This window comes from Cervus elaphus, chromosome 19 (assembly GCF_910594005.1).
Source record: "Cervus elaphus chromosome 19, mCerEla1.1, whole genome shotgun sequence".
Lineage (NCBI taxonomy): Eukaryota > Metazoa > Chordata > Mammalia > Artiodactyla > Cervidae > Cervus > Cervus elaphus.
The window spans coordinates 77,675,826-77,703,151 of NC_057833.1; the positions used below are offsets into that span (position 1 = coordinate 77,675,826).

At 44.8% G+C, this 27,326-nt stretch overlaps 1 protein-coding gene across 1 annotated transcript in view; it reads right to left on the bottom strand.

The window, feature by feature from the left end:
* PCP4 (Purkinje cell protein 4) overlaps positions 1-27,326 on the bottom strand; it is a 65,370-nt gene that overhangs the window by 16,907 nt on the left and 21,137 nt on the right. Inside the window, exon 2 of the mRNA XM_043875372.1 lies at positions 18,270-18,321. Coding sequence (XP_043731307.1) covers positions 18,270-18,321 — 52 coding nt within the window. The remainder of the gene's footprint in view (positions 1-18,269; positions 18,322-27,326) is intronic.

Here is a 27,326-nt window from a genome sequence, read left to right on the forward strand (position 1 = left end):
TGTTGCTGTTCAGTCACTAAGTCATGCCTAACTCTTTGCGACCCCATGGACTACAGCACACCGGGCTCCCCTGTCCTTTATTATCTCCTAAAGTTTGCTCAGATTTACGTCCATTGAGTCAGTGATGCTATCTAACCATCTCATCCTCTGCCACTTCCTTCTCCTTTTACCTTCAATCTTTCCCAGCAAGAATTGGAATTTTTATTAAATGATGCCTTACTGTCAGTTAAGATGTCAAGGCCTGGATGCATAGAAAATGCAAGTGAGGGACTTCCCTGTTGGTCTAGTGGTTAAGACGTCCACTGCAGGGAGCACAGGTTTGATCCCTGGTTGGGGAAGTAAGATCCCACATGCCATGTAATGTGGCCAAAAGAAAAAGATATTTAAAAGAAGAACGAAAATGCGAATGAGACATTTTTCCAGAAGTAGCTGCAACTCAATATTTAATTGCCAAGGCACCAGAGACGATACCGGCTGACAACCTGAGGTTCCATCATCCCAAATATGCAGGGCACCAGAAGGGAAAGGGTTACAAAGTTTCAAAAGAAAATCAGAATACTTTCTGGCTGCAACAGCACAATAACAATTTAGTTTTAGGGGGTAAGGGGGGAGCTGACAGCAGCCTCTTTATGTGCACAGGTGTGCCCGTTTCAGCCTTAGGAGGCCCCCCCACCTGTCACGCACAGACTCATCTACACCTGTCCTCGCATGGAGGCCGGTCCCCGGCCAGGCAGCCTCACCATCAGCCTGAATGCACACCACAGAAATATCCAGGGAAATAAGCTCTCTCTCCATGTTTGGCAGTCAGCTACTTGGAAATGCAGTTTGTCCAGATAAAAGGCCAAATTTTTCCGTTTTCACCCATTTTTTGGAAATAGTTACTTTATTTGTTATCACATGTTCACAGCTGGTGAGAATCCGATTCTGATTCTGTCCATTGTACCTACTTTCCCCTCTACTGCCTCCACCAAGAAATGGCATCCTTTTCTCCTTTGAACTCACAGGCAGCATTCCCTTGATGTGAACAGACAGTAAAATCAAGAGAAATCGAGTGTTCTGTAGTGTTCCGGGAGAAAGATAGGATCAGAGAGTGTCCAGATTAGAGAAAGAGTCTGAAGACACGGTTGTCCCACAAAGAGGATACTGGAACCCCAAGAGTGAAATGATTCACCACGAGTGAACCTCCAGCAAATGGCCAAACCACAGGACAAGGACCAGAAACTTTTGGGGGTTCATCCTTTCCCCCAACCCTTGACGAAGAAGCTGAGACTCAGAAGGGGTTTTCTGGGCAGACCAGACAGGCAAGGAGGTCCAGAGGCCCTGCAGTAAGAGGAATGGCTAAAATGTAAAGAACCTTCAAAGCAATCAACTAAGATGGAAAAGGGCTTCTCTTGTGGCTCAGATGATAAAGAATTTGCCTGCAATGCAGGAGACCCAGCTTCAATCCCTGGGTGGGGAAGATCCCCTGGAGAAGGGAATGACATACTCACTCCAGTATTCTTGCCTGAAGAATCCTATGGACAAAGAAGCCTGGCAGGCTACAGTCCGTGGGGTTGCAAAGAGTCAGACATGACAAAGCTCTCCAGAGGAGGCAGTGAGGTGTCAGCTCTTCCAAGGGCAGATCCAGTGAAAATTGGACGCTAAACATTTCCCTATTCCTTTCAGAATCCCTAGGAAACAATTATCAAGTGTGACTACCTGGTAGGAACATTTAGAGCACTTTCCGTGGCCAAGAAATGTATTATCACCTACAGTAGGCATCTTCATGAGCTGTTTCTGACGACCCAGCCCATTTTTAAAGCTCACTATAAAAACAAGGTCTTTATGGACTGGTGGGAAATGGAATGTTGGTGAGCACACATCAATTCAAGCTGTCAAAAGGTTAATGTTTGCCTTGAAACCCTGAAACCCTGAAGCCTAAGAAAAGTTGGATGCAAGAAGCCTCGTCTCACTGCAATGAACACAATTAGCAATCAGTGTGCTGTGAGAAGTGCGTCCTGCGTGTAGGATGCTTGGGTCTGAGCTGATTGTGATTGGGTGAGCCCAAAGGGAGAATGATTTCCCTCGCATCAGCACCAAAGCCACGAAAGCATCTCTCTGACATGAGAGACTCTGCTCTCTAAATGAATGCCAGAGTGCAGTTCAATTTTCAATTATCTTCAGGGTCTGGATGGGGGGAGAGTAGAGAGAGGAAACGGTGCTTTGGAAATATTGAAGAAGCCAAGCACAAAAATAGTAGCAAGCTTTCATTTCACATAATCACAAATTACTGGAAGGAGTGTTCCCATAAACACTGTGACTGAGCCCATCTCGTCCATTGTCTGTCCATTTCCCATCCTTCCCCTGCCCATCCCCCAACTGTCTGGCTCTATGGAATCAATATATATTTCAGCTGATTGTTGGTTGATTCAATTTCAGATCCCAACAGGCAAAAGGAACGTGGCAGCTGGGACAGCACAACTGTGGCAAGAACCCAAAAGAAAACCAGAGGATTGACAAGAAGCATCCACCCCTCGGTTCACTTATTGAGAGAAAGGGGTAGTCTTCAAGAAAAACATAATTTTTTCATGTCTTATTGAATTAAATCTAGTAATCTGCAAGTAATTAGGCTTATCACTCATAGGTAGCAAACCCTATGAAGGGTAATAGTAAATACTCTGTCACATTAATGCTGGAAAATGCCAAGTCTGTAAATGAAAGTGAAAGTGATAGTGCTCAGTCGTGTCCAACTCTGCAACCCTGTGGACTATAGCCCAACAGACTCCTCTGTCCATGGGATTCTCCAGGCAAGAATACTGGAGTGGGTTGTCATTTCCTCCTCCAGGGGATCTTCCTGACCCAGGGATCGAACCCAGATCTCCTGCCCTGCAGGCAGATTCTTTACCATCTGAGCCACCAGGGAAGCCCAGTCTATAAATAATTGCCCTTTAAATTCAATGATCCCACAGCATGGGTTAATCTTCTTCCCTCTTGAACTTTCAAAGCCTGGCTTATATTAAAGGGGCTCAAATTATCTTCTCTTTGGGGACTATCTTCACTGTGGTTGCCAAAGAACAGTTCCCCTGGTTGTGTGAAGTAGCAGAGAGATGAAGATTTCGATTCCTGATTTGTATGTCATCAAAGGAAAGAAATGGTCATTTCTCATAGTTTTTAAACAGCTGATCTCACAGTCATGAGCCCAGAGTTGAATTCAAAGCTCTGGGGTCCAGGAATCCAAGAGCAGATGTGCTCCTTGACATCTCCCCAAGACAGTAACAGCAAAAGTTAGCATCTCTACCCTGCATCACTGGCTGGGAGAGCAAAGTACAGTATATCCCAGATCAAGAGCCCTGGCCCCAGGCCAGATGGCAGCTTGTCCAGGCTGCCCGGAGGGACACCTGGAATCCTGGCGGCTCCCCATCTCCGACCTTTCTGGGCCAGGGTGGCTGGGTGAGTTATCCAGAGACACAGTGGACTCCACACATAGAAAGTAGCATTTCTAGAAACCCGTGTGGCTTCCAGCGCCAGCTCCTTGAAGGGAGCCTGCACCGCCCCATCCATGTTTGGACCCTGGTGGCCCCAAATCCCAGGAGGCAGAAGCTGCCACCCTCTCCTTCCTGCTCTAATAACCCGGACTTCTGGGGGCAACCGACTTGCTTTGCCTCCACCCCCGTTTCCGGCTGGCCTGGATCCACCAGGGTTTCCCTTCAGACGGGGTTGAGATGCTCACAGCCTGCGTCCACCTGTACCACCGCCCTGGCCACATCCCCAGTTAAGTACCCCGCATCTCTGGCCACCTCCTGAATGACACCCAGGTTGGGCTGGAGGGCTAAAACTGACTTCACAAACACACATTAACCTTTACAGGAGAGCCTAATTGCTCCAAGAATGTCAAATATGTCCTCCTTCCCGAAAGGGGCTTCCCTTGTGACTCGGCTGGCAATCAATCTGCCTGCGATGTGGGAGACCTGGGTTCAATCCCTGGGTTGGGAAGATCCCATGGAGAAGGGATAGGCTACCCACTCCAGTATTCTGGCCTGGAGAATTCCACGAACTGTATAGTCCATGGGGTCACAAAGAGTCAGACTGAGCGACTTTCATTTTCACTTTTCCCAAAAGATCTGACAGTTTTCCTTTTTTAAAAAATATGAAACCAACCAATGACACAGCAGTTAAAATAAAAGGATGATACTGATACACTGCTTTTCTTTCTTTTTTTTCCCTGAAACCAATGCAGTATCGGGGTTCAAAAATCACACCTTCACCATCTTTGTAAAGCTGCCATCACGTACAGTCTAACAGTTGACATTTTTAATTAGGGAGGCTGAGAGGAACACTCAGGGCCTGGCCAAGAGCCCAGGGGGAGACATGCAGGGGTAAAAAGCAAGACAGTCCTCCCCTCTTGCCCCTCCTGACTCACCACCCACCCTTTCCCTAAACATCGTGCTGTGGCTTTAGTGGATTCACCCCATAGGTGGTACTAGAGGTGATCAGAAGACAGAAGAAATAAGATCTGGGTATTCATTTGCCTCCTTCTCTGCTCAGATTGTCAGGTAAAACACAGACTGTTCAGTTCAATTTGAATTTCAGATAAACAACAAGAAAAAGTTAGTATAACTATGCACCCAGATATTCCGTGGGATATACTTACACTTTTTTTTTTTTTTTGGCTTATCTGACATTGAAATTTAACTGAGTATTCTGAATTTTTATGTGCTGAAATGTGGCAACCATGAAAGTCTGTAAAACAGCCTGAGGCCGGGACTTCTCTGGTGGTCCAGTGGATAAGACTCCGTGCTCCCAGTGCAGCGGGCCCAGGTTTGATCCCTGGCTGGGGAAGTTGATCCCACATGCTGCAACTAAAGATCCTACGTGTCAAAACTAAGACCCGGTGCAGCCAAATAAATAAGTAGCCTGAAGCACAGCTGTGCCCTTCAACAGAAGACCACAGACCTTGTCAGGCTGCTCCCCACATAGCATCCTCTCTGGTTTCTGGTGCCTCTCTGCAGGTTCTGCTATTCCTAGTGTGAGATGCTACACTGTTCTTTGTGGGTTTCCCTAAATTCTGCATGAAAGTGAAAGTCGCTCAGTCAGGTCTGACTCTTTGCGACCCCATGGACTACATGGACTCCATGGAATTCTCCAGGTCAGAATACTGGAGTGGGTAACCTTTCCCTTCTCCAGGGGATCTTCCCACCCCAGGGGTCAAACCCAGGTCTCCTGCATTGTAGGTGGATCATTTACCAGCTGAGCCACAAGGGAAGCCCAAGAGTACTGGAGTGGGTAGCCTATCTCTTCTCCAGCGGATCTTCCTGACCCAGGAATCAAACTGGGGTCTCCGGCATTGCAGGCACCCTTGCAAATGGTCCTTTGGAGTTGACCTTCTTCAAACGACTCCTGTGGAAGTTGTCTTCTGGTTCCCCTCAGAATCATGACTGATACATTCGTCACTAAGGGCATCCCACTTCACTCTCCCAGCATCACTTTTTTAAAGTTTCCCATCCCCAGCTCTGACGACCAGCTGTAGCATACACTGTGTGTGTGCATGCCAAGTTGCTTCAGTCACGCCTGACTCTTTGCAACCCCAAGGACTATAGCCTGCCAGGCTCCTCTGTCCACGGGATTTTCCCAGACAAGAATACTGGAGTGAGTTGCCATGCCCTCCTCCAGGGGATCTTCCCAACCCAGGGGTAGCACATACTAGGTGCTCAGCAAATATTTCCTGAATGAACGGATAAACGAATGAGCACAACCAAGCTAGAGTCCAGAGTGCTTTTGCAGCATCCCATTTCTGGTAGTTAAGGACCCAAAAGTCTGCATCCTGAAGCGATCCTACTCTAGCCAGCAAAGAACAGAAAGCGATCCAGGATGTTCTTGAAGAATAGTGGAGTGAGAGAAGGAGAAGGAACCAAGGCGTTAGCAGAGAGGAACAATTTACCTGTGTTCCAGATAACTATTCCTGCAGAACCGATCACCCTGAATTAGCAGATTCAGCACAAGAACTGAGTGTTCTCTCCCCCCAGTGCTGTAGGTTAGCACGCTTGGCTGAGCTTCTCTTCTCTTGATGGAGCCTCCCACACAGGTGCAGCCGGATGGTCCCAGGGCTGGGGTCACCCAACAACCTTCACCCTCATTCTTGCCATCTGGGAGGGGAGAGCCAGCAGAGTCTGACTGGGTGGGCACCTCTCCAGGTCACTGTCCATGGACTAGCTGGACTTCCTTACAGTATGGCAGTTTAAGGTAGTGGCTCTTCTTTTTTAATTTATTTTTTAAATTTTTACTGGAGCATGGTTCTTTTATAATATTGTATTAGTTTCTTGTTGTTGGTGTTGTTCAGTGGCTCAGTCGTGTTCAACACTTTTTGACCCCATGGACTGCAGCACGCCAGGCTTCCCTGTCCATCGCCAACTCCCAGAGCTTGCTCAAACTCATATCCATTGAGTCAGTGATGCCATCCAACCATCTCATTCTCTGCCGCCCCCTTCTCCGCCTGCCCTCAATCATTCCCAGCATCAGGGCCTTTTCCAATGAGTCAGTTTTTCACATCAGGTGGCCAAAGTATTGGAACTTTGGCTTCAGCATCAGTCCTCCAATGAATATTCAGGTTTGATTTCCTTTAGGATTGATTGGTTTGAGCTCCTTGCAGTCCAAGGGACTCTCAACAGTCTTCGCCAGCAGCACAGTTCAAAAGCATCCATTCTTTGGCTTCCTTATGGTTCAATTCTCACATCAGCACACGACTACCAGAAAAACCATAGCTTTGACTATACGGACCTTTGTCAGCAAAGTGATCTTTCTGCTGTTCAGACAGGCAAATCAGCTATACATGTATATGCATCCCCTCTTTTTTGGATTTCCTTCCCATCTACTGGAACTTCTTAAGTGGCAACTGGCTTCTCTCACAGCAAACATTCCCAGAGGGAAAAAGCAGAAGCTTCCAGTTTCCTAAGGTCCAAGCCAGGAAACTCATAGGTCCCCCTCTGCTGCATGCTGTTGGCCTGAGGAGCCTCAGCTGCCCTGAAGCAAGAGGAGGGACTTAGAACTCTCCCTCCACGGGCCAGAGAGTCTGCAGCAATCTTCCATTCTCTTCAAGTCTGACCCCAAACCAGAAATCATACAAAATCACAACCAACACACAAAGGGATCCAGGAATATGTGCCAAGGCCATTAAAAAGTAAGGAAAACTTTAAAGAGAGGGAGGTTTTAAGCCCCTGACTTGGAAAAGTTCTTAGATGCAAATTTTCATGCCTAAAAAGTTCCCCATGATCTATCTGCTGTGCTTAAACCAGGGTAGCAGTTTAGAAAGTGCTGGGGGTGAAATGTATTGATATTATGAAATGAATAATACATAATAAATTGGCTTTCTTGGTGGGGGGGTATGCTGCATGGCAAATGGGATCTTAGTTCCCTGACTCATGAGCCCTGCAGGGGAAGTGCAGAATCTTAACCACTGGACTGTCAGGGAAGTTAATATTGAATTGTTTTTAAATAGGAGTTTGTATGTGGTACCACTCAGGCCAGTTACATGGTAGACAATATGTGCAGGGACCCTAGGAAGTGACCAGGCTTGACTGAATGATCTGCTTAATAATTTTTAACAAGGAGCCCAGGTTTTCTTTCTTTCTCTCTTTCTTTCTTGGCTGTGCTGGGTCTTCGTTGCTACACGTGGGCTTTCTCTAGTTGTGTTGCAACTAGAGAGGCCTTCTCATTGCGATGCCTTCTCTTGTTGCAGAGCACGGGCTCTAGGCACACAGACTTCAGTAGTTGTGGCTCCAGGGCTCTAGAGCACAGGTTCAGTAGGTGAGGCTCACGGGCTTAGTTGCTCTGAGGCATATGGAACCTTCCCAAACCAGGGACCAAACCCGTGCCCCTGCATTGGCAGTCGAATTCCTATCCACTGCACCACCAGGCAAATCCAAGGAGCCCAGGTCCTCAGTTTTCCCCTGAACCCTACAACTGATACAACTGGCCCTGTCCTTGGTCCTTGGTAGAGAGCAAGTGAGGTCAGGAGGCAGCAACTGAAGAAGAGCTAAGGCTGAGCTTGTAGGGGCTTGTCTTCCAGAGCCCGGGCTGGGTGATGTCATGCCAACCTTGAGACAAACTCAGCTATGCGGTCTCTGCTCCCCTGTCTGCCTCTGAAGTGGAAGGCACCTGCCCTCAGTGAGGCAAAACCACACTGATGCAGCCTGTTTGCTAGATGAGGTTTTAGCACAGGGCCAACAAAATCCACTATCACATTCTGAAGTCACTCTTAAAAAAAGGATTCCAGATAAAGAAGATGTCACACACACACACACACACACACACACACACAGGAATACTACTCAGCCGTATAAAGAAATGAAATTTTGCCAATTGCAGCTACACGGATGGACTGGGAGGGCTTCCCAGGTGGTGCAGCGGTAAAGAGTCTACCCACTGATGCAGGAGAAGCAGGAGACTCAGGTTCAAACCCTAGGTGGGGAAGATCCCCCGGAGAAGGAAATGGCAGCTCACTCCAGTATTCTTGCCTGGAAAATTCCATGGACAAAGGAGCCTGGTGGGCTACAGTTCATGGGGTTGCAAAGAGTCAGACATGAATAAGCATGCACTCAGGCACGCACGGATGGACATGGAAGGCATTATGATAAGTGAAATTAAGTCAGAAAGAGAAACACAAATACTGTAAAATATCTCTTATATGTAGAATCTAAAAAATACAACAAACTAGTACATGTGACAAAAAAGAAGCCGACTCACTAATATAGAAAACAAATTAGTGGTTACTGGTGGGATAAGGGAAGGGGGACGGGCAACATGGGGTAGGGGATGAGAAGGTACAAACTATTAGGTATAAATAAGCTGCAGAATATACTGTACATCACAGGGAATACAGGCAATATTTTATAATAGCTACAAATGGAGTATAACCTTTAAAATGTGAATTGCTATTTTGTACACCTGTAACTTACATAACATTGTACACTAGTTTTACTTCAATTAAAAAAAATTTAAAGAGGATTCAGAGCTAATTTGTTCTCAGCTTGTCAGAGTGAATAAAAAGTGGTCACTTCCTGAGTATGAGGGACCCACTTAGGAAAGAATAAAAATTGTACTTGGAGTGAAATAGTACCGTTTCCTGGCTGAATTGTCTAAATTGAGCCAAATCTTGGCAGTTAATTATTATTGATTGGAAATGCCAACTCATTACTGATTAAGAACGTTGGAAGAAACCAATTGTGTTGCGTGGATTTTACAGAAACTCACAACAACCCTCTGGGGCTCTCCCTAAAGCCACGTTCTGGGATCGCTGATGAGAGCTTTCAGGTGAGACCAGGGAGATGTCTGCCTGCAGGTCTGGGTGAGTCTGTGGTTGCTCTGAGGACACCTGCAGACTGTCACAGGGATGGGGGACTTCCTTGTTCTGCAAATCTGGGACAGGAAAGCAGGTCCCGCCTAAGAGGAAGTCCAGTGCCTGAAGGCAACTCAGCCCGCTGTCTTGCCTGAACACACTGACTCCCAAGAAGGAACAGGAGCTGTGAGCTTCGCTAATGCCTTTGCAATCACAGATGCACCGCTCTGATGGGAACCCTACAGATTTCAACATCTTATCATGGAGCTCAGGCTGCAGTTGTAGTGGATTCTCTCTTCTGAAAAGCTGCTTGTTGTGCAAATTAATTTTTACATAAAATTATGAATGTATCACCTGCTTAAAAAAGCAAAACATATTCAAGTACCTGAGAAGTATTATGTTCATACAAATAATTGATAAGCAGAATAAGAAACATTCCTGTCTCCTGATGAGGGCAAAGGATAGACAGATCATCACTCTCCTGGTGCAAGCTCATAATTCATAGGCTTCAAAAGATCTTCAGTGGGAATTCTTTCAGCATAATTTATAAATTCATTTTTTTCACTAAAACACATGGGCCTTCTCCAAATTCTATTTTCAGTTGGTCTAAAGCTATCTAAAATTTAATCTCAAAAAAAAAGAAAGGAAGCCTAGAGGGAAGGAGGAAGGAAATACAGATAAGCCCACAAATTAGAATACTGCTTCAGTGTTTTACTTTTGAAAATTAACAGGCTGTCCCTATAATAGTCTGTGACCATACCTACGTGCCAGAAGCTAGTTAACTAAATTGATGAGATGATACTGCTGTTGAGACCATGGTTTCCAGCTTGGCCAAGATGTCAGTCTATTAACCTCCTTCAGTGCTATGGACTCAGACCACAGCCCAACCTAGTTGCCCATTTACACCCCAGACCCCTAGTCAAGAGAGAACTCAGGACAGCGTGAACATGGGGACAAGCTGGAGTCTTTGGACCGCAGGCCAGATGACCCGCCATCTTTCCTGTGATTTATGCAACCTTGGGGCCTATCTCCGGACTCCCCAAGGAACTTGGGCTGACATAGCCTCCCCATCTCCCTTCCCAAGTCTGCCATGGAATCGGTTGCGCATGAGAGCGTTTTAGGCTATGCAAACACCCACAGATGTAGAGAACTAGAACCAGAAGTAGGTAAAAAGCTCCACATCTACTAACAATGCTTCAAGCACATTTACTCCAAAGACAGTGGATTAGAAGCATCGTGTTTATTCACGGTATTTACTAGCACACTGAAGTTATATTATAAGACTCAACCTGAAGCAGGAGTCGGCGGGGGGGGGGAATATCAATCAATCAGTCACTCAGTTGAGATTGCAGTAATAAATTCCCTGTCATCCCTAATCCCTAAAATAACCTTTGCAAAGAATCGATTCACTTGTTGAACAATATTACCCATTGACCAGGCCTGTGTGGATACCCTGATGGTTTAAAGGCCTGGCCTTCTAAGCAATTCCAATTTCATTCTTTCCCCATCTGGATCAATATCAGGAGCAACCTTGTGTATCCATCCATAGCTTCCTTCTGGAATAGAGAAGCTTCAGAGCATTCCGAGCTCATAATACAAAGGGCACGTCCTGTTAATAGTATTTGAGAGTCATGTTAGTACAATATTTCATCCATTCTTGTTTTGAATTTTTTTCTGGTTACTTCAAATATAGAAAAAGGAGGAGGAAAGGGCCAAGGGACCCCTGTTGGAGACCAGAGTGATGTGATGTTTGACCCTGAGAGCTCTGCGGCATTCAGGGCAGCACGCACAGTTCATCAGTCCAGGTGAATTCAGGGCCTCCTGCAGGTTTTACTGCTCTAACAGAAAACAGATTTAAAGCTTTCTGTTCTGGGAATCATTGCACACCTCAGTGATTGATTATTTAGAGACATGTTTTTCCCATAGCCAGATGCAGTTTAACCAGCACGTCTCTGAGACCCGTGGCCGCTCAGCAGTCCAAGTTACCATTTTCCCTGTTTCAAAGGGCTTAGAGGCTCAGCACGCTGAGCTTCCACCTGAACTCATCTTGAGATTCATGCAGAATTGGCGTATTACATCCTCAGAGTAGAGGAGAACTGTGCAGAGCCCTGCCTTCCAGATCCCCGCAAAGAGCAGCCTGCTGAAACGTCCAAAACCCTCCACCCAGCCTCAGGCACCATCATATCCCGTATTTGAAGCAGAACCAGTCACACCTCTGCCATAGGCAGTAACAACGCATGATCTCTCCATAGCCTTTCTGGAAATTGCATTTCCTCCTCTTGCCTTCCAGCCCAACCTGCCCGGACCAAGGAATCAGACCAGCCCCGCAGCATCTCCTGCCAGAACTGACATTCTCTCTTAAGCTTGGTAGTGAGCATTCAGTCAGCTCCCTTTTGTTCCCAGTTCCAAAGCTGTCTCTCCCTACTCCAGGCTGATCATCCATCCTGTGTACAAGACCTTGCCCCACACACTTCCACAAACCAAGGAAAGGAGACAGAGGAAATGTAGCCCAGGCAAAATCTGCCCATGTAAATTTGCGGTCATGGAAAGGTCAACAATATACCAAAAGAAAAATGGGGTATCTGCTGGGTGCCCTGGAGCCAAGGGGGTGGGTGTGGGCAGCATGCAAATTGTTTTGGGAATAAATATTTGAATTTTAGTTCTTATTTGAAAAATCAGGCTCAAATTAATGCTACTCTATCTGTCTCTATGTCTATGAATGTAGGTCCTTCTCAGTCAGTTTCTCTCTCCACATACTTGATAGCAGAAAAATAAAATTGCAATGTGTGTGTCTGTGTTCCCTCAAAATCAAAGGTGAGATAAACTTAAATGTGATTTTTAACTTTATTCAAAACAAGGAAAGTAGAGTACCCAGTACCACCATCTTTGACCTTATTCGTTGTTAGTAACTATAATCACAACAAAGCAAACTAAATCTTGGATGCTTCTAGTACAATCCCACACCTACTAGAAACTTCTCAAGCCATGACCTCTTTTCCAAGGAAGAAGCACCTATCCAAGTATGGTGCTGTATTTTTGCTCAGATACTCAAGAATCCACCTGCTGATGCAGGAAATGTGAGTTCCATCCCAGGATCAGGAAGATCCCCTGGAGAAGGAAATAGCAACCTGCCCCAGTATTCTTGCCTGGAGAATCCCATGGACAGAGGAGCCTGGTGGGCTACAGTCTGTGGTCTCACAAAGAGTCGGACATGACTGAGCACGCACACAACACAACAAATCACATTTCAAAGAGACAACAGCTGGAGTGAGCCCCACAGGTATTTCAGAAAAAATACCTTCCTTCTGGGTATTTACCTACAGCCAGGACTGGGTGGGGGGATTCTCTTATCAAACTCAGGTATGTCCATATGCCTTTCACCTCCAAGTACAGACTTTGGAAACAAATATATCACTGCTCACTCAGTCAAGAGAAATCCATTCCAGTTTTAGAAATTCAATCTAGCTTGGGTAAGCCCTCAAGCGCTAAAAGTAAGCTCCATCAGAAGTTTATTACTCATAAATCTTTCCTTCAGATTGGAAGTCACCCAGCAGCCACTCTCTTTCCAGTATTTTCCCACTTTTGTTCATCAATAAAGAAATTTAACTCTTACAGTCTCTCTGAACAATGAACATCAAGATATAAATCAAGAGACACAGCCAAATTATTCTTACAAAATGAAACCTTTTGGTTGTGTCCAACCCTGAATATTCATTGGAAGGACTGATTCTGATCCTGAAGCTGAAGCTCTAGTACTTTGGCCACCTGATGCAAACACCCAACTCACAGGAAAAGACCCCGATGCTGGGAAAGATTGAATGTAGAAGGAGAAGGGGGTGGCAGAGGATGAGATGGTTGAATGGCATCACCGACTCAATGAACATGATTTTGAGCAAACGCTGGGAGATAGCAGAGGACAGGGAGGCCTGGTGTACCACAGTCCATGGGATCACAAAGAATCAGACACAACTAAGGGACTGAACAACAACAGCAAACTGGCGACTAGTGGTGAATAATCCGATTCAGATGATTGTGTCATGTTTGAATTGAATGTAGCAGATGAATTGTAACCAGAGCTCTGAAGTGGCGTTTCACTCAAGTGGAGAGTTATAGGGGCTTCCTTGGTGGCTCAGACAGGAAAGAATCTGCCTGCACTGCAGGAGACCCACGTTCAACCCCTGGGTCAGGAAGATCCCCTGGAGAAAGAAATGGCTACCCACTCCAGTATTTTTGCCTGGAAAACCCCATGGACAATGGAGACTGGTGGGCTATAATCCATGAGGTCACAAAGTGTCGGACATGACTGAGCCACTAACATACGCACATAGGGAAGTCCTATGTGCAAACAGATGAAGTTCTTGGCCAAGACTACTCAATCACAAAGGCACTTTGTTCAGATAAGAATGAAAATCTCTGAATTATCAAGATACTAATGAATTTATTTTTTTAATTAAAAAATAATACAACTCTAGTATTTCTGGGGGAAAAAAATGTCTTCACACTGCAGGTAAGATGAGGACCATCTGGGTTGTGTATCCAGAGGTTGGTGTACTGGAGAATAAGGACAAGTTCAAGGTTGTTCTGTATCATATGGGGTGGATATATGTTAAATTTCACATCAATAAATACCACGGCAACAACAACGACACAAAAATAAATCTTAGAAGAATCCAGATTCCTAGCCAATGACCCTTTTGAGATAATATTTAACAGTATTTCAGCAGAGCTCAAGAATTTAGATCCCAATGGGGTTTAATGTATCTGACTTGTGTCTCCTGTAATCCAGATTAGAATCTCAAGGCACCCAGACTTCACTCCCATAGTCTTCATTATGTGTATGTCTATGATCAGTTGTTCAGTTGTGTCCAGTTCTTTGCATCCCATGGACTGTAGCCCACCAGGATCTTCTGCCCATGGAATTTTCCAGGCAAGAATACTGGAGCGGGATGCCATTTCCTGCTCCCAGAGACCTTCTTGATCCAGGGATCAAACTCACGTCCCTTATGTCTTCCACACTGGCAGGCAGATTCTTTACCATTAGCACCACCTGGGAAGCCCATAGCCCTGTAGTCTTCGTTGGTGGTGGTGGTTTAGTTGCTAAGTCATGTCTGAGTCTTGTGACACCATGGACTGTGGCCTGCCAGGCTCCTCTGTCCAAGGGATTTCCCAGGCCAGAATGCTGGAGTGAGTGGCCATTTGCTTCTCCAGAGGATCTTCCCAACCTGAGGATCGAACCCATGTCTCCTTCATTCCAGGCAGTCTTCTGTATTGCAGGCAGATTCTTTATCGACTGAGCCACCAGGGAACCCCCTATAGTCTTCATTGCTTTGTGCTAAATGGAGACCTCAAGTAAATTTATAATATTCAAATTGTAGTCAACTAATGATATTTTGGGATGCTCACTTTACAATTAATTGACTACTATTCCGATCTCATAATATTTTGATAGTCTGTGCTTCATATTTCTACTCTCATGGGTCCCTGTTTCTTCAAAACATGTAGACAGTTTCATTTGTATTAATAGGAAATATACATTAAGATAAAAGATCTCTTGAGATACCCATGATGACAGAATAAAATGAATTGAATTTCAATGGGATGTAATATTAGGTTAAAACAAAAATTCCAAGATGATCTTCTCATATTGCATATTTAAGAATAAGGAATAGGCAGCTTAGATTTTTAGGAAAACATTTAGACTACTTCTAGAAAACTTTACCCCAAATTCAATATTTTAATAAAATACCATGTATGTATATCACACATGAGCAGTTATATCTGAAATTAAGATAGAACATGTTAATAACAATTTGAATGTATACAGAGCCATGAGTCTTTAACTATAAAATAATCTTTAACTATCAAATAGTCTTTGTCAAATGAATATCCTCTAATATCTAGAATTATATAAAGAAAAGCTTTATTTGTAGTGTCTTGAATTTTTCCTTTCTGTTTAGTTTTACACTTCCAGAAAAGACATATGCATTTTTCACTAGAGTGAATCAGTTTTTATTGGAAATGAATTTTATGCTTTATAATACCAGAAAGCAGTATCTTCTGTAACAGCTGATAACCACCTCTGGTGCAAAGCGCTGAGCACATAGACTTGCTTTGAAGGACCTGTGGATGCCAAGGGAAAGCCAGGCTGCAGAGCTATTGAGCACAAGGGACCTAGTCCTGCCTTGACCACCACTCTGCCAGACCACAGACTCCAGTCTCCTCCCGCGTGACGCGTGAGCCATGAGTTACCTAGGGCAGCAGTTCTCAAAGAATGCACTGGTTACCCTGAGGGGACTTCCTTCCTTTCAGGGAGCCCACAAAATCAAAATCACCTTTATGGTACTAAGGTATTATATTATCTGATACTTGCAAATTTTGGTCCTGGAGAAAACTCTTGAGAATCCCTTGGACAGAAAGGAGATCAGACCAGTCAATCCTAAAGGAAATAACCCTGAATATTCATTGGAAAGACTGATGCTGAAGCTCCAGTCCTTTGGCTACCTGATACGAACAGCTGACTCATTGGAAAAGACCCTGATGCTGGAAATGAGAGAAGGTAAAAGAAGAGGGCAGCAGAGGATGAGATGGTTAAGTAGCGTCACTGCCTCAATGAACATGAATCTGAGCAAACTCCAAGAGATAGTAGAGGACAGGGAAGGCCGGCATGCTGCAGGCCGTGGGGTCACAAAGATTCAGACATGACTGAGGGACGGAACAACAACGTGTGTGCACGCAAAGTTGCTTCGGTTGTATCCGACTCTTTGCCACCCTATGGACTGTAGCCCGCCAGGCTTTTCTGTCCTTAGGATTCTCCAGGCAGGAATACTGGAGAGGATTGCCATTTCCTTCTACGGGGGATCTTCCCAACCCAGGGATGGAACCCACATCTCTTATGTCTCCAACTCTGGCAGGCAAGTTCTTTACCACTAGTACCACCAAACAACAACAGCAAGGTATTATTTGCTTTTTTAAAATCTCGTCTTCTCATAGGTACACAGTGGAATTTTCTAGAGGCCACACAACACATGATATTACAACTGACTGAATGTGGAAGTAGCTGTCTTCTACGCAGCCAGACATTACAGCCATTTGCAAAAATACAGAACTCTCCCACTGTCTTGCAAAAGTATTTTTTTCTGTCTCGGAAAATATTATTACTTTTTATTTTTAAAATGTTATCTATGTCAACATATTTTAGGTTTGTCACTTTAGTTTTAGTGAACAAAAAAGTAAACCCTTTAACCATTTCTCCATTTTAATTTCTAATATGAGAACCATCAGTAGATATAGCCAACAAATCAGAAGTTCTTTGGGGGTCTTTGAGAATTTTTAAGAATGAAAAGAAGTTGTGAGAGCCAAAAGGTTGAAAACCGCTTCATGAGGGCATCTCTGAGAAGCCTTTTGACACTAAATCCCATGATACTAAGGTTGGCAGGTTCCATGGATGTTAACTCCATTGACAAGATGGACATGAATCTATGAACCCAGATAATCAGGAAACTCTTGTGAGACATTCCATCCTTCTCTGTTTGAGCGGTTCTCATTTTGCTCCTCTCTGCTCTCAGAATGCCTTGCTAATAAACCCACCAACCCACACCCACACAGAGAAAATGGGAAAAGCTGTGGGCATCAGCAAAGGCTTGCGAAAGAGCACATTTCCTCCCCCACCCTCCCCAAGCCCCCAGGTCTGATCAAGACATTCTTGGGTACCAGTCCCTCTTTTTATTAATACAATGAACTTTTCACCCCAGGGGTCACCACCACACAGTCCCTCTCCAGGACAAAGGCCCAAAACAGGCGAGTGAGTCAGCAGCCACAGATGAGTGGCCCACCAAGAAATATTCTAGAACTTAAGACTTGCTCAGGCCCTACTCAGATTCGAAACGGAGCTTCCTAAGTGGTTTTCAGAACCCTAAGGAGTTTTTACAGCCAGGATCTGAGATTGACATTATCTACAACTGGATGAGCAGCATCAGCTTAAATTCTATCCAGCAGGAAGCAAGGAATAGTTTTCCATGAAAGGTGAGTTCATTTTGTAATAAACAAAAAGTTGGAACACCCAGGGTCAGGGAAGATCCCCTGGAGAAGGGGATGGCAACTCACTCCAGTATTCTTTCCTGGAGCATCCCATGGACATAGGAGCCTGGTGGGCTACAGTCCATGGGGTCACAAAGAGTCAGACACAACTGAGTGACTGAGTCACAACTGAGTCACATACAGGAACACCCAGAACTCAACCTCACCAGGACCACAACCCCAGCCCTGGGCTTTTTATTCTGGTGACCAGTCATCCTCCATTACAACCACTAAGGGTGGGGAGCTGGGCTTCTTCCCAGCTCTGTCGCCTTCAGAGTCCGTGTTCTTCCCTTTCCCGGCCACATCCCAGCTCCTCCGCTGCCAGTCTGTTTCAACGATAAAATTTAATGATCCTTCCTACAATTGAAGGCTGAGGTGGAGACTGGAATGGAGAATATACGTGCTCTGCTCTCTGCTATTACTTTTATCTTCTGTGAGTCCGTGCAGTGACACCCTGCTCTACGTACGAGGGAGAGCAAAGCGAGTTTTAAACCTCCTTTTCTGTGAAGTTGAGCGCTTCACAGTTTTCAAAGCACTTCTCTCATTTGATCTCATTTTATCCTCACAACAACTCGGGTGATTCTCACCACCCCTAATGAAGAAAGCAGAGAACTATATTTGCATCGTAATTATCATGTTGCCCAGAATGGGCGTCCTCCTTTGAGAAGGAAACTGATCTTATCCACTGTGTTTAGCTCAGGTTTTTTTGTTGTTGTTGTTTTAAAACCAGACCATGGTGCCCACTTTGAATTGCTAAAATCCACTCTACACCAAAGTGCAGGCATAGACAGTGGCTGATTTGGCTAAAAGTTATGATCCACACCTGCCATGTGCCCAAAACTACAGACGTAAGTAAGTAGTTAGACTATTCGTGGGGTCTTACCATTTTCACCAGATGGCTTGTCTTTTCCATTGGTCGTCCCAGCTCCTTGTCGCTAAAGGCATTAAAAAAGAAAGAAATTGTTATCAGTCACTTTCAGGATTATTTTTATCTCTTTCAGGATTATTTTTATCTCTTTCATTGTTTCCAATACTTCTTGCATCATAGCAAGTTCTATGTCACTTTAGCTCAAGATGGTTAAGGCATGATGTTCGTGAGACCAAGAAAAGATCAGTCCAAGACAGGATGTTTTGAAATGTCACAGACTGCCTCCGTGGACCAGATCCACTGCTCTATGAATTCAGTTCACTAGTCACAAGGGATAGCAGACAGGAGACTGTTGATGGAACATAGCATCAACAGAAACACGAGGGAAGCAGCAAAGAGTTTCGCCAACTGCAACAAGATCAGAGCTATCACTTTTGTCAATAATTACACTGCCACATATTTTATTCCAATCACTATATTCAATGTCTCATCTTCAAATATATGGTATTCAATTTTTAAAAGTCTCATGTCAATGGTCAGAATCTCTCCTATCATTAGGTTAATTTTCTGTCCATGTTTATGCCTATCATGTGTATTTTCAATTTACCAGGTTGACCAAAAGGAATGTCTTATGGTTAATCTTGAATCTTTGGGCAAGATTCTCTGAATAGGTGGCCTGGGGAGCTATGTGCAATGTATTGCACATGCAAGCATTTAAGCATATTTCCTCAAAGCTTATACAGCGACTACCTTTAAATAACATGCTGTGCAGAATTGTTCTAGTCCATGGAGAGAGAAGTCTTTTGTCAGTCCAGTTTTCTGGTCATCATCAGAAAACATGCTTCAAGTTAAGAAAAACAAAGTGATTGTAAAGTCTCTAGCTTTCAGGTGCAGAAAAAGAGGCCAGGCAGGGAGCTGATTTGTCCAAGTTCATGAAGCTAATTGGTGGTACAGTCAAGACTGGAGACTGGACTTCCTGCCAAGGTTAGTACCTTGCAGGAATAGTCATCATTATGTAACTCTCTGATGGGATCCTAGAAAGAGAAGCAAGGCACTGACCAAGGAGAAAATCAATATAGGTGACTCCCATCAAGGATCAGAATGAACTTAAAATTTATATTTGAGTCCAAGACTTCAGCTTAGAGCAGTATTTAAAAAAATTATTAGTTCCTATTATTGTCCAATGTTGTCATGAGAAATTCCCAGGCCCTTGGCCAACCCTTGATTAACAGAAGCTGGATCATCTGGAAAAATCTTGCTTGCATGTTCTGATTAGTGTAAATAAATATGGCAAATGAATGATAGAGACTTATGTGAACAAATTTAACCATCCCTGTGTACGCTTACTACCTGGTGCAGATGATAACTCCAGAGAGAGGAAAATCAAGCCTTCCGTTTATTACAAATCCCACCACACACATGCCACACACAAACACACACACACACCCCATGTACACACAGACTCCATCTCAGTCAAATGGAGTCAAATTTGAGAAGTGCAAATGCCCACCCAGGTCAGGAGAGTACTCTGCTTCATTCCAAGAAGAAAAACCACCTCTCTCTGGCAGGAAGTGGAAAGAAAGCCTAGATAAATGTGGGTTCCTTCCTCTTATTTAATTTAAAACATTTTTTTCAGAATCCAGACCTGCCCATGATCCCATGGAAGAAGAAGGTTGCGGTACTGGCCGAACATCCACTGATCTTCAATAAATTTCTCCCATTTCGTTCCCTGTATCATAACATCTTTATCTAACGCACTCAACTTGTAACACATCATCATCTTGATTTAAACCAAATTACACATTTCTTAAATACAGTAGATTTGTAAGTGAAAAGCCACTTTATTCTTGCCTGTGTTTACTCAGTTTCATTTTTTTAAAACAGAAAGCTGGTAAATTTGCTGCACAGGATGGAAATCTGGTCACCATTGTGAAGGATCAAAAGTGACATAGCAGCCAGTTAGGGGTTGAACCACTCCAAGGTTTAAACCCTCCATTCTTCCCCACACAGTTCATAGAAGACTCGGAAGACATGGCAAATTCCACAGAATAAAAGGACAGGGCTTTAGAGCTGAATAAAGCAAATTCAATGGCATACAAGTGCAAAAGAGGTGCACATCCAGCTCCATTATCTTTAAATACCTTAAACACTGACACCTTTCAAATGTCCTGAATACTCCATTCCATAAAAGATCACCTCTAAGAAACCTGAAGGAAACCAAAATGAAATGTGCACTGGGGAAGAAAAGGGGTTCGTTTTCTAAGAATTTCTAAGATAGGAGTTTTGTGTCAGGTCTTATTCGATGGAGGCAAAATGAAGCTGATAGCTGTCATAAGGAGATTGTGTCTCGCATCAGAGAACGATCCCTACAAAAAAGAACTAGTCATCCAAAACATTTTGTTTCAGAATTCTTTCAGACCTGGCGACATTTTCAAGACAAAGCTGAGAACAGTGAGGGGAGCAGTCAAGAGGGCTCTTGTTCCTGTTCCAGGGGTCTCCAGGGTCATCACCTGTGATTGTTTTATCACTAGGGGAGGAGCTGAAACTCCCCTGAACCAAGTATCTGGAGGGGGCCTGAGTCAGGGTGGGGCTTGGGGTGCCGAGGCCAGACAAGCTCCAAGTGGTCCTGCGCATTACGGGCTCAGTGAATTACGACAGCATCCTTAACCAGGCAGATACCACCATGGTCCTCATCAGCATCACTCTACATACTGCATCCCCAGGCACAGAGGACTTGCTCAAGGTCACACAACTGGGAAGTGGCAGAGCCTGAGCTCCAACCCAGAGGCTCTGGCTCTTTAGTTGACCTTTGAACCACTGAGCCTGCATATCCCCTAGTATCCTTCTGAGCCCACCCCACCTCCACCCAACACACCAGCAGGTGGGGAGATTGCTACGTGGAGGGCAGACAGCACCACAGAGAAAAATAGTTTAAGAGAAAATGCATCACCATCAATACCCTGCTTCTATCACCAATGGGAAGTGTGGGCTTCCCTGATGGCACTAGTGGTAAAGAATTCTCCTGCCAATGCAGGATACGCAAGAGACCTGGGTTCAATCCCTGGGTTGGGAAGATCCCCTGGAGGAGGGCATGGCAACCCACTCCAGGATTCTCACTTGGAAAATTCCATTGACAGAGGAGTCTAGTGGGCTACAGTCCAGGGGTCGCAGAGAGTCAGACACGACTGAGCACACACACACTGATGGCCTCTGCAGAATTTCTCAGGAAGTATAAGAGCCCTGTCTAAGGACGCAGACCAGAATGTTAATATGATAGCATTGGGGCCAACACTGGAGCCTCCTTCTTCTGCAGCACAAGCAGGAGGCTTGAGCAGGGAGGTTTCCTTCCTCGGTGATGTTAACTATTACAAGCATAGCATTTCAGAGTTTGATAAATCCCAGTTAAGTAGAGAACAGACTTGTAGACATAGTGGGGGAAGGAGAGGGTGGGACAAATTGAGAGAGTAGCCCTGAAACATATACATTGCCGTATGCAAAATAGATAGCCAGTGGGGATTTGCTATATGACCCAGGGAGCTCAGCGCCGTGCTCTTTGACAACATGGGGTAGGGGGGTGGGAGGTCCAAGGCGGGGACATATGTATGTCTCTGGCTGATTCATGTTGATGTATGGCAGAAGCCAACAAAACACTATAGTGCAATTATCCTCCAATTAAAACTAAATGATTTTTTAAAAAGGAGCCTAAGTGAAGAATAAGCGTATATAGTTCCTTCTTACAATTCAACATAATACTGAGTACTCATAAAAAGGCAGGACTGGTTTTCAAAAGTATGATTCTTAAAGTGATTTTCCCTGTCAGTCCCCTGACACCAAAGGCTACAGGGAGATGACAAGGAACATGTCTTAGCTTGGCTTCCCAGAAAGCAAAGTGCCAGGCAAGAGCTGTTTGTGCTACAATTTAATTGGGGAGGGAGGTTCCAGGAATGAGTGGGGAGGACAGGTGGTGGGGCCCAGACAGCCATGCAAGGAAACGGCATCTGGTAGGCACTGCCAGGGGCACCCAGACCTCGAGACTGCGCCCTCCAGCAATGCTCGAACTCTGCTCAAGGACAGACTCCCAAGATCCATCAGTTCCCATCTCTCACTGGCCCAAGACATGCACTATAGGGCTTAATTCCCAATGGTTCTAGTCTGGGCCATGCCTCCAACATGGCGTCTGCCCAAGGAAAAGGAGGACACCCCTGGGAAGGAGATGGAGACACACGGCATGGGCAGGAGGTGACTTACAGTCACTTAAACCTGCCTGAAGCCTGCAGAGCCCACGCTGGCTGCCCACCCACAGGGCCCTCCCTGATGGGACCTGAAGTGACACAGGAGAGGTGTCTGACTCAGCACATCAACTTGGCTGGTGGGTCTTTGCAACCAAGTTGCAAGCTCACGCACAGTCCTTTCATATTAGAAACTTCACTAGTGAAATAAGCCACATCAATTTTCTGGTAAATAACCAGCGTTGGAGCCACTTCTTCCTGTATTTTGAGCTCAGAGTGTGTGCAGTCACTTTTTGCTACATCTAGGGGCTGGGACTCATTGGAAAAGACTCTGATGCTGGGAAAGATTGAGGGCAGGAGGAAAAGGGGACGACAGAGGATGAGATGGTTAGAAAGCATCACCAATTCAATGGACATGAATCTGAGCAAGCTCCAGGAGATAGTGAAGGACAGGGAAGCATGGCATGCTGTAGTCCATGGGGTAGCAAAGAGTCAGACACAATTTAGTGATTGAACAACAGGGGCCATGCACACATCAGTAAGACCCGTCTCAAAAGTGTTGGTTGGAAGAGAAAGTGTGCTGTCGTCCTACCCATCACCATCAGACTGTAGCCCAATCCTACGGTGTGACCATCACAAGCCCCCACGTCCTCTGTTCTTGCTTGTGAGATCTATCACAAAACCTTTGTGTTCTTTGAGTATTTATCAAGTCACTGGCTAAGGAGAGTGAAGTGTTCACCCGCCTTGGGACAGAATTTAAGATGACATCAAGAAACTCGTTAATCAGAATAAACACTGCCTGGGATCATGTTTGCATGGAATCTGAAGGAGAAAAAAAAGTCAAGGTGATAGGAGCAGAGAGTGAAATGGTGGTTGCCAGGAACTGGGGTAGGGGAAAGGGGAGAAGCTGGTAAAAGGGTACAAGCTTAGTTATGAGCAAGGTTAGAAGATCAAATGTGTTACATGGTGACTATGGTTAATAACACTCTACTGTAAAGTTGAAATTTGCTAAGAGAATGAAACTTACGAGCTCTCAGCAAAAAAAAAAAAAAGGTAAAAATTTCAGGTGATGGATGTTGAAATTAAACCGATAATGGGACTCCTTTCATAGTGTACAGGTATGTCAAATTTTCCAGTTGTACACTTAAATCATGTCACAATTTTATTTGTCAAGTATACACCAGAAAGGGCTTCCCAGGTACTCCGTGGTAAAGAATCTGCCTGCCAGTGCAGGAGATGTGGGTTTGATCACTGGGTCTGGAAGATCACCTAGAGAAGGAAATGGCAACTCACTCCAGTATCCTTGCCTGGAGAATCCTGTGGACAGAGGAGCCTGGCAGGCTATAGTCCATGGGGTCACAAAGGGTCGGACATGACCTAGCAACTAAACAACATACTTCAACAAAACTGGAAAAAAGGCGAATATTAATGCAATATTTTAGAAAATCAAAACTACTGCAAGAAGTCATGATAAACAAAATACCCACATTTTGCACAAAGATGAGACAGATGGGAACCACTGACATTTCCTTTTGCCACACTCTTGTTGGCTCTCCCAGGTGCTGGCCATGTTTCCCTAAAGCAAATAAAAGACTCAGGAAGTTGAGTAATTTCATGGATTTATACAATTATTCTAATACGGTCTTTGAAACTTTTCTTCTACAGCTCTCAAGGGCCAACACTGTGGGTTATGATTCATGCTGTCATTTTTCAAGTTTTTATTCTATGATTTCTAGAATACTGCAGTGGAGGGTCTCGCCTTTCATATTTCGCTGTTAATACCCATAAAATCGGTCATGCCAATCATATGTCGTATAGGACCGAGAATCACTAAAACCTGCTTCCTCAATAAAGCAGACCCAGAACCCTGGAAAGATTTTGTCTGTTTGGAAAATCCATTCAGCCAGTATGTACTGCTTTCATCTTTAGGATAAAACACAAGTTCCCATGAAAAGACATTTGCCTTTCATTTCAGAAGGCTGGAGAGAATGAAATGTGAAATGAATTCCAGAGGGGCACAAATGACAGTTCAAGAATATTTTCTGAATCTGCACCCACTAAGTGGATAAACCTGTCTTAAAAAACTTGGCTTTCTCCTTAATTTGATGAGCTATGACTCCAATATTTTGGCCACCTGATATGAAGAGCCAACTCATTAGAAAAGACCCTGATGATGGGAAAGATTGAAAGCAGGAGGAGAAGGACAGAGAATGAGATGACTGGATGGCATCACCTACTCAGTAGACATGAGTTTGAGCAAGGCCTGGGAGATGGTGAAGGACAGGGAAGCCTGGCGTCTGTAGTCCATGGGGTCACAAAGAGTCAGACACAACTGAGCAACTGAACAACAAAAGACTCAACTAGAGGGTGACTAATTTCAAAGACCCCTTAGGCTTGGGGAACAAACTGCCTTCTGCAGCGGTAAGGGTCCCAGGGCATCCCCAGGGTCCCCAGGGTGCCCAGAGTCCCCCAGCTCTCCATCCCTCCTTGTTTCATCTCCCCAAGCACCTCACCCATTGTGCCACAAAATTCTGGAAAGAGCTGCATGCATAAATTTGCTTTGGCAACACTGGAGAAAAGACCACCACCCTCATGGCACCAGATCCAAGGGGGCAAAGGACAGAAGGGCCTGTAGAAGTCTTTGGCTCCTGAAGGCATTTCTTCTCATCCTCCTTATCAAGCCATCAAGGTAGGAGAGGATGTGAGTGAGCTTCTCACAGCCCTGGGGTCAGCTTGTCCATGCTGCTGCATTAGGAAAATTCCTGTAAGAGGACTTTGGTCTCACCCAAGTTAAGAAATAAAAGATTTCATGCAGAAGGAAGATGGCACCACACAGAAACTCAGATCCACAATAAGAAAATAAGAAGCTCCAGAGAGTTTCCAAAGGAAGCTAAATTAACACTTCCTAATTGCTCTAAAAATAACTTCCTAAAGAAAGAGCCAGCTGAAATTTTGTTAAAGGGCTGGGTAGTAAATATTTTAGAGTCACAGGCCAAGTGGTCTCTGTTGCACCTACTCAAGTCTGCAGTTGTAATGAGGAAGTAGCCATAGACAATATGCAAACACTAGCTGTTTTCCAACAAAACATTATTTATTTTTAAAAAAAATTAGGTATATTCAGCACTGTGCAAAACTATTAGCAGTGAAGTCATGGATTCAGTGCCAGACAGAGTCTGCGAGCAACTCAGGGGGTGACTGGCTCCTGGACTCACAATTTACTCCTCTTTCCTTGGGCCAGGCCCTAAGGGTCCCCAGGAGAAGGAGGATATGCTCTGACTTTGGTTGGTCACAGCCTGGAGGGAGAGAGACTAAACCAACCATCTCAGATGGTGGGTAAGATAGGACACAAGATGACCAAGTTCAGGGCCATGGGTTAGGGTCCCCCAGCTCACACTGGAGTGAGTAGGGGGTCAAGGACAATTCCACATTTTGAGGGGGGAAATGAGTCACAATGACCCCACAAGCTGGGCAGAGCTGGGGAAACGCCTTACCAAGTTCCCTCCTGAGAAGGAAAGACGGTGACCTCCGGCTCCTACTGTCACATTAAGGACCTGCCATGCAGCAAGTTCACTCTCCCATGTACCCATCAGTGACAGCGTTTTCCAAAAGAGACATTACTTGGCATTATCAAGTGGATGGTATCACTGTCTCAAGGGAAAGGAAAGTATGTGTTTCAAGGCATTTTTTTAACGTTTTCCCCTCTGTCCCCAATGTCTGACCTCTGTTGGACTTTGTCTGAAGCTCCAGTACTTGACCATCTGATGAAGAGAGGTGACTCATTGGATAAGACCCTGATGCTGGGAAAGATGAGGGTAGGAGGAGAAGAGGGTGACAGAGAATGAGATGGTTGGATAGCATCACCGACTCGATGGACATGAGTTTGAGCAAGCTCTGGGAGATGGTAAAGGACAGGGAAACCTGATGTGCTGCAGTCCGTGGGGCCTCCAAGAGTCAGACACAAATGAGTGACTAAGCAACAACAACCAAGAAGTTACAGAGATTTGGCAAAAGAATGAAACAAAAATCCACCCCACCCGCTGAGTTGCTTAGAAGCTCTTGTCAGCAAGTGCTCCTTCATACATTCTATCCCCTGGTAATGACTTTGCTCTGAAGTTGTTTTTTCTCCAAGACTCTGTCTTCCTTTTGTGTGGCTGCATCCCGATATTCAGATTACTAGTGGCTCAGGGATTCTGGCACCCCTTATATGCTAGCATCATGACAAGAAGATCCTCAAATGGGTCATAAACAAGGGGGAAAATGACAATCTGTGTGTTTTGGGGCTAGAAGACTCTCAGGGAACATGAAGGCTCAGATAATTGCAATATTCTTTGCAGAATCGATATCCTGCACACAGAAGAGAGGGCAAAATGGAGAAAGGGCCCCAGAGTTCTCATTCCATCCTTCGAAGATGTCTTTTGATGACCATGTTTATAAAGAATGAAACAGAAATGTTTCTATGGTATTATATTAAGGCGTTTTTCTATGGTGTTATATTTAATTTTTATTGATGAAAGATTGTGAGTCTTTTAGATGAAATATCAGATTTTAAATGGACAGTGATGGGGAACCATGGCGATCGCACAGTGAAGTAAGATTAACAGCTGGGTTGGCCAGCACAGGTCGCTGATGTGTGCTGGGGGCCACCACCATCATGAAATCAGTGGTTTCTCAGTGACATGAAAGGCACAACATGAAAGGCCTCTTTTAAAGCAAAGGCCCCGAATTTGTCTGAAGAGCAGAAGAGACTCTCCTGCCAACATTGTGTGATCAGAACAGAACTGATGTAATATCTTAGCACTGATCATTTTAAAATCATCTATGATTCTCCTGGTAATACTCCAAA